Below are 13,776 nucleotides of genomic sequence, written 5' to 3'. Positions count from 1 at the left end.
GAGCATGTATTAAAGTTTAAAGTTATTTAGCCTACTTAGTTGTCAGATTCATGTTGAAAAGGGTTTTAGTACTCTTGATAACAACTAGCCAGCTGAATTAGGTGAGTTGGAAAAATACACAATGGTTGGTAACAAGAAACTGAACTGTTTATTCAAGGATGAACACAAAATAGACAAAATTATACATGACATGCAGAAATGGCATCATTGAACTAGGGATGGGCGATATTGCCTTTTTTTAATATCGCAATATTTTAAGGCCATATCGCGATACACGATATATATCTCGATATTTTCCCTTAGCCTTGAATTAACACTTGATGCATATAATCACAGCAGTATGATGATTCTATGTGTCTACATTAAAACATTCTTCTTCATACTGCATTAATATATGCTACTTTTAAACTTTCATGCAGAGAAGGAAATCACAACTAAAAAAAATCACTATTTTTTTCATACGGTGTTGATCTGGAAATGTTTGCCTTGGCATTTTGATGGTGTGGGCGTGTGGCACAGAATGGAGATGTTGACGTGCGGAGTTTCAAACACTCTTCATTCTCTACCAGGGGACTTTTCAAATGATGCTACATATTAGCAGTAATGCTACTTTTTATAGCAACGCTTTTGCTCCACACTTGACAAATTACGGTTGTTTGTTCGACATATTCCCACTTGAAGCCAAACCACCGCCAGACGATGGACCCATGCTGTTTTTTGGGGGAATTAATTAATTCTTCCTTTATTCGTATTACCACTCGCACGGCTGCGCTAGCATCACAGCTAACGTTACACATGCTGCTACCTTGCGCGAGGGCGTATACGTATGTGACATATGACGTGACAGTATGTGAGGTATGTAGAGGGTGTGCTTGCCGTCTGTGAGAAGGAGACACAGGAAAGAGTGAGAAGAGCCTGTCGTGTAATGCCAGCAGCTAAAAGCAACTGCGTGAGAACGTTTACTTGAATATCACGATATAGTCATTTTCTATATCGCACAGAGACAGCTGACATTTTTACCGGTAACTTTTAATTCACATGGCCGTCTTAACGGTTAGGACACAGACCTGTGGATGTGTTGAAGGTGTGCTGGAAAATGCGGAACGGAAATTAGGGAGCAGCAAAAAAGTGAAATGTATTATTTAAATCGGTGCGTTGGAAAGCACAGACCGTTATTTTTTTAATAACTGGGTCTGGATCGGCATTTTCCCATGCCTTGCCGATATGCATTTTTTGGCAAATATCGGGGGCCGATCCGATCCAAATATCGGATCGGGACAACCCTACAATACGATGCTCATTTCTTTGACAGCTGGCTTCGACCTTTGTATTCATGCAATTCAATGTCAATGTTAAAGGTTTTGCAGAACTTCCCTGAATGTTTTGAACTCATGTTTCCTTGCCAGTGTTATATTTTATTTGCTTCTTCTCTCCTCAGTGGATCAGATCTTTCACTTGGCTTCGCCGGCCTCTCCTCCCAATTATATGTACAACCCCATCAAAACCCTCAAGACGAACACCATTGGCACTCTCAACATGCTCGGTGAGTTAAAGGATATATATATATATATATATATATATATATATATATATATATATATATATATATATATATATATATATATATATTTGAATGTCAAAGGGAAAAAAAGATGATTGTCCTTTGGCCCCAGTGTGTGAATGTGAGTATGAATGTTGTCCGTCTATCTGTGTTGGCCCTGCGATGAGGTGGCGACTTGTCCAGGGTGTACCCCGCCTTCCACCTGAATGCAGCTGAGATAGGCTCCAGCACCCCCTGTGACCTCGAAAGGGACAAGCGGTATGAAAATGGATGGATGGATGGATGTTTTAACCAAACATGCCAGTCTTGCCGCAGCACTGTGACTGAATGATAGGAATGCATTTGTTGATTGTGCAGCCTAATGGAGCAAGAATGTGCTTATTATCACTGCATGTGTCCAATGTTGTTTGCACAATCAGCTCTTATTTGTCCCTGTAAAGAAAGTCTGTTTGGTTTTGTCACAAAGGCCTTGCTAAACGCGTGGGCGCCAGACTCCTATTGGCTTCTACATCGGAGGTTTACGGAGGTAAGAACAGTTCAGGTCACCTTGGTTATTGTAATAAAGTTATATTAGCACTTTGTATGTAAAGTTTTTTTTTTTTTTAATGTAAAGTTTTTAGTCAATGTGCCTTTTAACTTCTTTTTAACTTCTTAAATCTACTTTTTTAAATCCTTTTATGGTGTTTTAATTTAATTGTGGGCAGCACGGTGTAACAGGGGTTAGTGCATGTGCCTCACAATACGAAGATCCTGGGTTCAATCCTGGGCTCGGGATCTTCCTGTGTGCAGTTTGCATGTTCTCCCCGTGACTGCGTGGGTTCCCTCCGGGTACTCCAGCTTCCTCCCACCTCCAAAGACATGCACCTGGGGATAGGTTGATTCGCAACACTAAATGGTCCCTAGTGTGTGAATGTGAGTGTGAATGTTGTCTGTCTATCTGTGTTGGCCCTGCGATGAGGTGGCGACTTGTCCAGGGTGTACCCCGCTTTCCGCCAGTGTGCAGCTGGGATAGGCTCCAGCACCACCGCGACCCGATAGGGACAAGCGGTAGAAAATGGAAGGATGGATGTTGTTTTAATTTACCTATGTTTTGTACAGCGCTTCATGATTTTTATCTGTGAAAAGCGCTTTATAAATACAATGAAATTACTTACTTGTAGTTGTTCTCCAAACTCCTTTAGTGAAACCACTTTAGACATCTCCAATCTGGACTAGATAAAACTAGCTGTCTGACTTTTGCCCACTGAGGCAAATGTTGTGGATGACTGACAAGAGGACTCACCAATTGATTTTATTTTTTGCTATTGAATAAACACGCTCAGGTGCTGAAAGCGATGCACAGATTGAACCCACTTTCACCATGCTTAAAATCGAGAGACAAAGAAAACAGGACTGCGTGGCTGGATTGGTAGCGCGGGCGTCCCAGCAACTTGAGGGTTCCAGGTTCGATTTCAGCTTCCGCCATCCTAGTCACTGACGTTGTGTCCTTGGCAAGACACTTTACCCACCTGCACCAAGTGCCACCCACGCTGGTTTAAATGTAGATAATGAGTTTCACTATGTAAAGTGCTTTGATTTTCTAGAGAAAAAAGCGCTATATAAATGTAATTCACTTCACTTCACACACTGACATGACTATTATCGAAGTCAGCAAAGTTATCCAGTTGATTTTCATATGTTGCCCGGGTCTATATTTATGAACCTTCTGGGTCAGTGGGATAATCTAGTCCTTATTGGAACTGGACTGATGTGTTGACAAACTGATGAAAGGTTTCACAAACCATACAATTTGTTATAATTATATACAATTTGTTATAATGAATCCTTACTGATTTGTATTTTTTGTTTTTCCATGTTGCTGTGACTAATGCCCTTTTGTGATAGCATCAATTAAAAAAACACATGGAAAGATAAAATGTTTATTTATGTTGAATATAGGTGGGACCAATTTGATCACGATCAGAGGCTCCGATTTAATTATAAATTGACTATTCATCTTTAGTTATTATATTTCATATTATTACATATTCTAAATTATTACATTTAAATATTAATATTTCCTCCTTTGGCTACTGATGTATGCAGACATGCGTCATTTCCAGTTTTTGGATGTTAGTGCACAAAGCATAGATACTGTATGTATGTACCGTATTTTCCAGACTATAGAGCTCACCGCACCCACTACATTTTTCCATATATTATCCGCATCGGGAGCGGCTTATAGCACCAATGCGGCTATGGAGGCAATCAGCCTGTGGCATTGCTGAGGTGTTATGGATGCCCAGGATGCTTCAATAGCGGCCTTTAGCTTATTTGCATTATTGGGTCTGGTGTCTTTCAGCTTCTTCTTCACAATACCCCACAAATTCTCTATGGGGTTCAGGTCAGGGGAGTTGGCAGGCCAATCGAGGACAGTAATGCCATGGTCAGTACGCCAGTTACTGGTGGTTTTGGCACTGCTGGATCATGCTGGATCATCTCCATAGAGCTTTTCAACAGCTGGAAGCATGTAGCCGTATTCCCATGGTCAAGCCACTCCTGAACTCAAGACAACGGAAGAAGCGTCTGACTTGGGCTTTGGAAAAGAAGCACTGGACAGTTGCAGAGTGGTCCAGAGTCCTGTTTTCAGACGAAAGCAAGTTTTGTATTTCATTTGGAAGTCAAGGCGCTAGAGTCTGGAGGAAGGCTGGAAAGGAGCAAAATCCAAGTTGCTTGAAATCCAGTGTGAAGTTCCCCCAGTCAGCAATGGTTTGGGGAGCCATGTCAGCTGCTGGTGTTGGTCCACTGTGTTTCATCAAGTCCCGAGTCAATGCAGCTGTGTACCAAGAGATTTTAGAGCACTACATGCTTCCATCTGTTGAAAAGCTCTATGGAGATGATGATTTCATTTTCCAGCATGATCCAGCAGTGCCAAAACCACCAGTAACTGGCGTACTGACCATGGCATTACTGTCCTCGATTGGCCTGCCAACTCCCCTGACCCCCATAGAGAATTTGTGGGGTATTGTGAAGAAGAAGCTGAAAGACACCAGACCCAATAATGCAAATGAGCTAAAGGCCGCCATTGAAGCATCCTGGGTATCCATAACACCTCAGCAATGCCACAGGGTGATTGCCTCCATGCCACGCCACATTGGTGCAGTAATCCGTGCAAAAGGATTCCCAACCAAGTACTGAGTGCATTAATTGACATTTTCAAATGTTGATTTTGTTTTGCTGTTATAAATCTTTATTTTTTACTTGGTCTGAGGAAATATTCTAATTTTTTGAGATGGGATTTTTTAGTTTTCTTAAGCTGTATGCCATAATCATCAGCAATATTAAAATAATGAAAGGCTTGCAATATTTCAGTTGATGTGTAATGAATCCAGAATGTATGACATTTCCATGTTTTTAGTTGCATTACAGAAAATAAAGGACTTTATCACAATATTCAAATTTTCTGAGACAGATGTGTGTGTGTGTGTGTGTGTGTGTGTGTGTGTGTGTGTGTGTGTGTGTGTGTGTGTGTGTGTGTGTGTGTGTGTGTGTGTGTGTGTGTGTGTGTGTGTGTGTGTGTGTGTGTGTGTGTGTGTGTGTGTGTGTGTATACAAACCCCGTTTCCATATGAGTTGGGAAATTGTGTTAGATGTAAATATAAATGGAATACAATGATTTGCAAATCATTTTCAACCCATATTCAGTTGAATATGCTACAAAGACAACATATTTGATGTTCAAACTGATAAACGTTTTTTTTGTTGCAAATAATCATTAACTTTAGAATTTGATGCCAGCAACACGTGACAAAGAAGTTGGGAAAGGTGGCAATAAATACTGATAAAGTTGAGGAATGCTCATCAAACACTTATTTGGAACATCCCACAGGTGAACAGGCAAATTGGGAACAGGTGGGTGCCATGATTGGGTATAAAAGTAGATTCCATGAAATGCCCAGTCATTCACAAACAAGGATGGGGCGAGGGTCACCACTTTGTCAACAAATGCGTGAGCAAATTGTTGAACAGTTTAAGAAAAACCTTTCTCAACCAGCTATTGCAAGGAATTCAGGGATTTCACCATCTACGGTCCGTAATATCATCAAAGGGTTCAGAGAATCTGGAGAAATCACTGCACGTAAGCAGCTAAGCCCGTGACCTTCGATCCCTCAGGCTGTACTGCATCAACAAGCGACATGTGTGTGTAAAGGATATCACCACATGGGCTTAGGAACACTTCAGAAACCCACTGTCAGTAACTACAGTTGGTCGCTACATCTGTAAGTGCAAGTTAAAACTCTCCTATGCAAGGCGAAAACCGTTTATCAACAACACCCAGAAACGCCGTCTGCTTCGCTGGGCCTGAGCTCATCTAAGATGGACTGATACAAAGTGGAAAAGTGTTCTGTGGTCTGACGAGTCCACATTTCAAATTGTTTTTGGAAACTGGACGTCGTGTCCTCCGGAACAAAGAGGAAAAGAAGCATCCAGATTGTTATAGGCGCAAAGTTGAAAAGCCAGCATCTGTGATGGTATGGGGGTGTATTAGTGCCCAAGACATGGGTAACTTACACATCTGTGAAGGTGCCATCAATGCTGATAGGCACATACAGGTTTTGGAGCAACATATGTTGCCATCCAAGCAACGTTACCGTGGACGCCCCTGCTTATTTCAGCAAGACAATGCCAAGCCACGTGTTACATCAACGTGGCTTCATAGTAAAAGAGTGCGGGTACTAGACTGGCCTGCCTGTAGTCCAGACCTGTCTACCATTGAAAATGTGTGGCGCATTATGAAGCCTAAAATAGCACAAGGGAGACCCCCGGACTGTTGAACAACTTAAGCTGTACATCAAGCAAGAATGGGAAAGAATTCCACCTGAGAAGCTTAAAAAATGTGTCTCCTCAGTTCCCAAACGTTTACTGAGTGTTGTTAAAAGGAAAGGCCATGTAACACAGTGGTGAACATGCCCTTTCCCAACTACTTTGGCACGTGTTGCAGCCATGAAATTCTAAGTTGATTATTATTTGCAAAAAAAAAATTACGTTTATGAGTTTGAACATCTAATATCTTGTCTTTGTAGTGCATTCAATTGAATATGGGTTGAAAAGGATTTGCAAATCATTGTATTCCGTTTATATTTACATCCAACACAATTTCCCCACTCATATGGAAACGGGGTTTGTATATGTGTATGGATATATGTGTGTATCTATCCATCCATCCATCCATTTTCTACCGCATATATATCTATGAGTGTATATACAGTACAGGCCAAATGTTTGGACACACCTTTTCATTCAATGCGGGTTTTTTTTCATGACTATTTACATTGTAGATTGTCACTGAAGGCCTCCAAACTATGAATGAACACATTATTTACTTAACAAAAAAAGGTGAAATAACTGAAAACTTGTTTTATATACTAGTTTCTTCAAAATAGCCACCCTTTGCTCTGATTACTGCTTTGCACACTCTTGGCATTCTCTCTGAGCTTCAAGAGGTAGTCACCTGAAATGGTTTTAACTTCACAGGTGTCATCGTTTTGATGCCTTCAGTGACAATCTACAATGTAAATAGTCATGAAAATAAAGAAAACGCATTGAAATGAGGTGTGTCCAAACTTTTGGCCTGTAGTGTATATACTCTACGAAGTAGCCACAGCTGAAATGCATGTAACACTTGTGCAGCTTAGTTCTCTTGCTGATTATATGTATCCATATATACTGTACTATTTATTGTATTTTATATGTATATACATGTTTCCTCTTTGGCAACACGGGTACCCTTTTCTGTTAGCATCAAGAAAAAGAAAAGGCAACAATCAAAAGTATAGAGCAGGCATCACGTGCCATGCTGATCTCTTGACCATTGTGCAACTTGTGTGTAATGCACATTTTTTCTATAGACTTTCGAAATTCTGTGGTAATAACGAAAAGATAAAAATTAAAATGTTGTTTTGTTTTTTTCTAGACCCTGAGGTACATCCCCAAAATGAAGAGTACTGGGGCCATGTGAATCCCATTGGTCCTCGAGCATGCTATGACGAAGGCAAACGTGTCGCCGAGACCATGTGTTATGCCTACATGAAACAGGTATTATCATTATATTCAATAAGTATGATTTAAGGTAAAAGTAACTGCGCTTTTTGTATCAACTGCTGAGATGATCCCCTTGAGATGTGAATAGGCCGTGTTTAGGTTTGAATAGGTTTTGAGGAAGACCAAATGTAGCCCCATTGTGGTCTATGATGTACATTGTAGCCACACAAGCACACTAAACACAATACTATCCATCATAACTGTATAGAAGGCACTCTGAATGCCTTTTCAGAGAAATGGAGTATAATTCATGTGGGTCAAAGTCATTTCTTGAATCTGACCTTATGTATTTTCCATGCGATTATCGAAGTTGATGGGGGGAATATGGCTTTGTGTCGAGGATGTTATAAGAATTTATTTTTGAATTGAGCAACATGCCATTGAATGTCTTTGTGCCAGGACATATCTGACCATAAAACACGACTATGATTATTATTGATGTACTGTCTGGACAGTCGCCGTCTGATTCAACCCCTTACACCCCTCACATTTCAGCAAGGGTTTCATTATCTCTTTTTAAGGGACACAACTACAGATAGTAAACGTGGATATACTTTAGAGTAGTCCATGTACTGCTTGTATAGTGAGATGAAAATGGCTCAACACACAGCTGGCAATAAACAGTAAATGTGTACACCTCAAAGTAAACCATTTTAAATTGTGTCCTTGGTGTGAATATTTAGTGTGAGCACCCTTGTTACATCGGACTGCCTTAAATCTCTTGGGCATTCGTGCAGCTCCAGAACATGACGCTACCACCAGCATGTTTGACACAATTATTTTGCTTCTCACTTACGGTCTGTTTCCAGCTTTAGACTATGTTCGGTGTTCAGGGTTGTTTATTGGCCATTTACTGTAAGCCTTGACTTACAGTTCAGGCACATTGCAATTATTTTGCTGTGTTATCTTTGAGTCGGCAGTATAAAGAGAGTGCAATATAATAAAAGGTTCAACAATATACTACTAATAAAATTAAAATATATCTATGCAGTACATACATATTTTATAGAAAAGCGCTATACAGAGACACGGGATGTATTCACAATTTTAAATAGAAATACTAAACAAAGGTAAACAGTCACATGGACTTGCTTATATTGCACAAGTATTTACACAGTTAAAAAAACATTGCACATTCATCCAAGGGGTTTATGTCTAAATAAATATTTTTAAAAAAAATCAGTTTTCATGGGTAGTGAAATGCCACATTTTGCATGCTGATTTGAATGAGGTCGAGTTGAACTACTGCCATCAGGCAAACAGTACCGTACCATAAAATGCCGGAACACGTGACTTACCAACAGCTTCATTCTACAAGCTGTAAGAATGCTGAACTGCTGATCATCAAGCTGTGCACGTTTGCACAATAACCATTAGCATAGCTGTTTTTCATGTTTTTAACATCTCATCTATTTTATGGGAGCTATTCTCAATAATTCTCAGAAATTCTAACTACTGTATTAGGAAGACATTCCCACTGCCGTTTTAACATATGCTTGTCAGCTGTGCCAGTGACAGTTTCTGCTGCTATATGTCTTGGAATGTGTATGTGTGGTTATCTTGTATCCTTAAAGAAACACTGCCTCATTTCTGCCTCAACTAAATGACAATAACGCTTTACTTGACTTGAACCATAAATTAGACCGGAGGACTAAAAATTGGACTATTTATTTAACATATTTGCAGTGTTTAAACCAGGGGTGGGCAATTAATTTTTACCGGGGGCCGCATAAGCAACCCGAGCACTGCTGGAGGGCCACACGACAATATTTCAATTAAATTTTGCTCAATATTATTTTTTATATACCGTAAGATAAATAATAATGATGATAATAATAATAATAATTAATAATAATAATAATTTAATTTAACCTAACTTAACTTTATACAAAAGCAGATTGCTTTTGATGGTTTTATTTTTAACACTGTTTTACACAATACTTCCTGATTTATTATACAATGCAAAAATGTCCATTTCTGCACAGGGTTAATTTCTGTCACTTTATCCTGCATTATCCAACATTTTTCCCCGTCAGATTTGGACAACCATCTGTTGTTAAAAATCGTTTTTAATCATATTTATTTCATATTGACGGCGTGGCGAAGTTGGTAGAGTGGAATCGGCAATCGGAGGGTTGCTGGTTGCTGGTTACTGGGGTTCAATCCCCACCTTCTACCATCCTAGTCACGTCCGTTGTGTCCTTGGGCAAGACACTTCACCCTTGCTCCTGATGGCTGCTGGTTAGCGCCTTGCATGGCAGCTCCCGCCATCAGTGTGTGAATGTGTGTGTGGATGTGGAAATACTGTCAAAGCGCTTTGAGTTTGAGTTTGAGTTTTGAGTTTATTTGGAACATGCAAGCATACAACATGATACATCACAATTTCCAGTTTCTTTTCAACATGTTCGAAAAGGAGTAGGAAGAAGCAGAGCTTATTTAATCCTACCCCCTTTCTTTACATAACAGTTGCAAAACTTTTTGTTCACTTCCTGTTCACAATTTTTTCACAATAAACTCCATAAGTAATCACAATAAAATAAATAAATAAATAATAGTAAGAATTTAATAATAATAATTGGTGAAGTAAGTCATATTTCATATGAGATAAGTAAGATTACTTTAAGAATGAATGAATGGATGGATGAAATAAATTGAGAATGTTTGTCATGGTTCTTCTTCATTGTACTTTGTAAACACTTTAAGTTTGAAGAGTTTCTTGAAGTGTATCATATTAGTACATTGTTTGATTGCTTTGCTTAATCCATTCCATCATTTAATTCCACATACTGATATACTGAAGGTCTTAAGTGTTGTACGTGCAAACAAATGTTTTAAATTACGTTTTTCTCTAAGATTATATTTCTCCTCTTTTTTTGAGAAGAATTGTTGTATATTCTTGGGTAGCAGGTTATAGTTTGCTTTGTGCATAATTTTAGCTGTTTGCAAATTCACTATGTCGTGGAATTTCAGTATTTTTGATTCAATAAATAAAGGGTTTGTATGTTCTCTATATCCAACATTATGTATTATTCTAACTGATCTTTTTTGTAACACCGTTAATGAATGAAGTGTACTTTTGTAATTATTTCCCCATATTTCTACACAGTAGCTCAGATATGGTAACACTAGTGAGAAGTAGAGAATATGAAGGGATTTTTGGTCTAGAACATGTTTTGCTTTATTCATTATTGACGTGTTTCTTGCAACTTTATGTTGTATATTTTTTACGTGAGATTTCCAGTTCAATTTATCATCAATCATTATACCTACAAATTTGGTTTCGTTTACTCTTTCAATTTCTATTCCGTCTATTTGTATTTGTGTTTGACTTTCTCTTCTACTGTTACCAAATAGCATTATTTTAGTTTTACTAAGATTCAACGATAGTCTGTTTTTGTCAAACCATCTTTTTAATTTGTTAATTTCTTCTGTTATTATTTGTATTATCTCCTGTGTGTTCTCTCCTGAACAAAACGCTGTTGTATCATCCGCAAATAATACTAACTTTAAATCTTTTGTAACTTTACAAATGTCATTTATATAGAGATTGAATAATTTAGGTCCTAATATTGATCCCTGAGGTACACCACAGGATATATTTAGCGTTGTAGACGTGTGTTCGCCTAGCTTCACGTATTGTTTCCTGTTCGTTAGATAACTTCTTATCCAGTTTAAGACTAACCCTCTGATGCCATATCGTTCTAGTTTTTTGATTAAAATATTGTGATTAATTGTGTCAAATGCTTTAGTTAGATCCATAAAAACCGCTGCCGCACTTTTTTTTTACTATCTATTGCATTGGTAATTTCTTCTGTAATTTCAATTAAAGCCATTGAAGTTGAAACATTAGCTCTGTATCCATATTGGTTCTCTTCGAGTATTCTATTTTTATTTATGAAACTTTCTAATCTGTTATTGAACAGTTTTTCAATGATTTTAGAAAATTGTGGAAGTAGAGAAACAGGTCTATAATTTGTAAATTTATGTTTGTCTCCAGTCTTATAAATTGGTGCAACTTTAGCTATTTTCATTTTGTTTGGAAATGTACCTGTTTGAAATGATAGGTTACTAATATACATTAATGGTCCTGAGATCTCTTCAATAACCTTTTTTATCGTTTCCATATCAATTCCGTTACAATCAGTTGAAGTCTTAGATTTACATTTTTTCACGATTGTAACTATTTCCTCCTGTGTCACATTACTGAGGAACATGGAGTTGGGATTTCGCTCTATGGTATCATTATAGTCCTCAATTGGAACTAGGTCTGGAATCCTTTCTTCCAATTTTGGTCCAATATTTACAAAATAATTATTGAAGCTTTCAACTACTTCCTTTATGTTGTCCTTTATGCTTTGAGTACCTTTAAAGTAGAAAAGCGCTATACAAGTATAACCCATTTATCATTTTATATTGTTTTTTATATTGGTTTTATATGTAATTATTTTTTCTTTTTATTCAGTCATTGGTGGAGCTAAGGATAATATTTGAATATTGTTTTTAATATTGTTTTGCAGCACTTTGGAAACATTTTGTTGTTTAAATGTGCTGTATAAATAAAGTGGATTGGATTGTCACACCTGCCAGCTTGTCCCATTTCAGTCCTAACATGTCCAAACACGCATTTACCTATGTGAACAAGTCATTACCTGTGGTTGTCTCTTTAATTGACTGCATGGCTGCCAGCTACTCCGTGATTTGAAAGTCTGTAGTTATCCCACGTAAGAAGATGAGCAGTTGGGCGGGGTCACGTACATCGCAGCTCTCATCCAAAGCCAGCGAAAAAAAGTCCAAGTCTCCGGGCATTTCAGCGCAACAGAGTCCAATAAGCACTCCTTAATAAACTCTCCGTCAGAAAACGCCTTACTTTTTCTGGCGCTTTTTTTGAGGAATGACGAAACTTGTCCTGACGGCTGCATCTCTGGGGGTTTGAGATTTGGCAAAAAGTCCTTGTTGGGTTTGCAGTTTTACCATCAACGCATCAGCCTCCCTTGCGCGCGCTTCATCAGACAGATTCCGGTATTTTCCCTCGTGCTTCGTCGTGTTGTGGCGATTCAAATTATATTCTTTAAACACAGCAAGCTGTGTACCGCAAATTAAGCACCCGGCTTTACCTTTAATTTCTGTAAAGAAATACTTGGCAGTCCATGTCTTGTTGAAAACACGCCATTCGTTATCAAATTTTCTCTTTTAGCGTCTCATCACTTGTCGCTGTGCACCTCCACTCACAGGTTACACCCGGACATCCGCCCATAAATAACACTTTTCAAAATAGAAGCAGCACAGTTGTATTGCGCGCACGACATAGATGTTTTTTAAACTTCATTTTGTAATTTGTGATTGCGCTGTTCAATTCACTCACAATCGCACACGCGCATACGTCAACACGGAATTAATACAATTAACGCTTTTCAAAACAAAAGCAGCACCGTTGTATTGCACACTCGACATAGATACTATTAAAAATGTATTTTCTAATTTATGATTGGCCTCATGCGGGCCGGACAGGGATGCACAAAGGGCCGCAGAATGCCCAGGTCTGGTTTAAACTAAAATGAAGACAACTTCTGCAGTGAAGCACATTAGGCACCATTGTTACAGACAGCAGCACTGTGGGAATTCCGTGCAGACTGTGTGTACCGTAGACACACGTCCTCCCATTCTCACCACCTGCAGCCTTTTTGTCAGGAACTCCAGAATCTTTTGCAGGTTGCAGGTGGGGGTTGAGACGCTGAAGGTCTCTGTTTCTTGATCAGATCGTCCGGGTGGATATATTGAAAGCATTGCCCAGGAAGAGCATTTTGGCATACAGTCGTGGTCAAAAGTTTACATACACTTGTAAAGAACATAATGTCATGGCTGTCTTGAGTTTCCAATAATTTCTACAACTCTTATTTTTTTGTGATAGAGTTATTGGAGCACATACTTGTTGGTCACAAAAAACATTCATGAAGTTTGATTCTCTTATGAATTTATTATGGGTCTACTGAAAATGTGACCAAATCTGCTGGGTCAAAAGTATACCGGTACATACAGCAATGTTAATATTTGGTTACATGTCCCTTGGCAAGTTTCACTGCAATAAGGCACTTTTGGATGTTCTCCCGTTTTGTGAGATACTGTACATATAAACAA

At 38.6% G+C, this 13,776-nt stretch overlaps 1 protein-coding gene across 2 annotated transcripts in view; it reads left to right on the top strand.

Moving 5' to 3' along the window:
* uxs1 (UDP-glucuronate decarboxylase 1) overlaps nucleotides 1-13,776 on the top strand; it is a 104,496-nt gene that overhangs the window by 47,272 nt on the left and 43,448 nt on the right. For both annotated transcript variants that reach the window (XM_062068889.1, XM_062068888.1), the window contains exons 7-9: nucleotides 1,439-1,543; nucleotides 2,028-2,087; nucleotides 7,514-7,635. In XM_062068889.1, coding sequence (XP_061924873.1) covers nucleotides 1,439-1,543; nucleotides 2,028-2,087; nucleotides 7,514-7,635 — 287 coding nt within the window. The remainder of the gene's footprint in view (nucleotides 1-1,438; nucleotides 1,544-2,027; nucleotides 2,088-7,513; nucleotides 7,636-13,776) is intronic.

Source organism: Entelurus aequoreus, linkage group LG14 (genome assembly GCF_033978785.1).
Source record: "Entelurus aequoreus isolate RoL-2023_Sb linkage group LG14, RoL_Eaeq_v1.1, whole genome shotgun sequence".
NCBI classification, from domain to species: domain Eukaryota; kingdom Metazoa; phylum Chordata; class Actinopteri; order Syngnathiformes; family Syngnathidae; genus Entelurus; species Entelurus aequoreus.
Note: the sequence above shows the minus strand (reverse complement) of the source record. Positions and strands in the feature narration are given on the sequence as shown.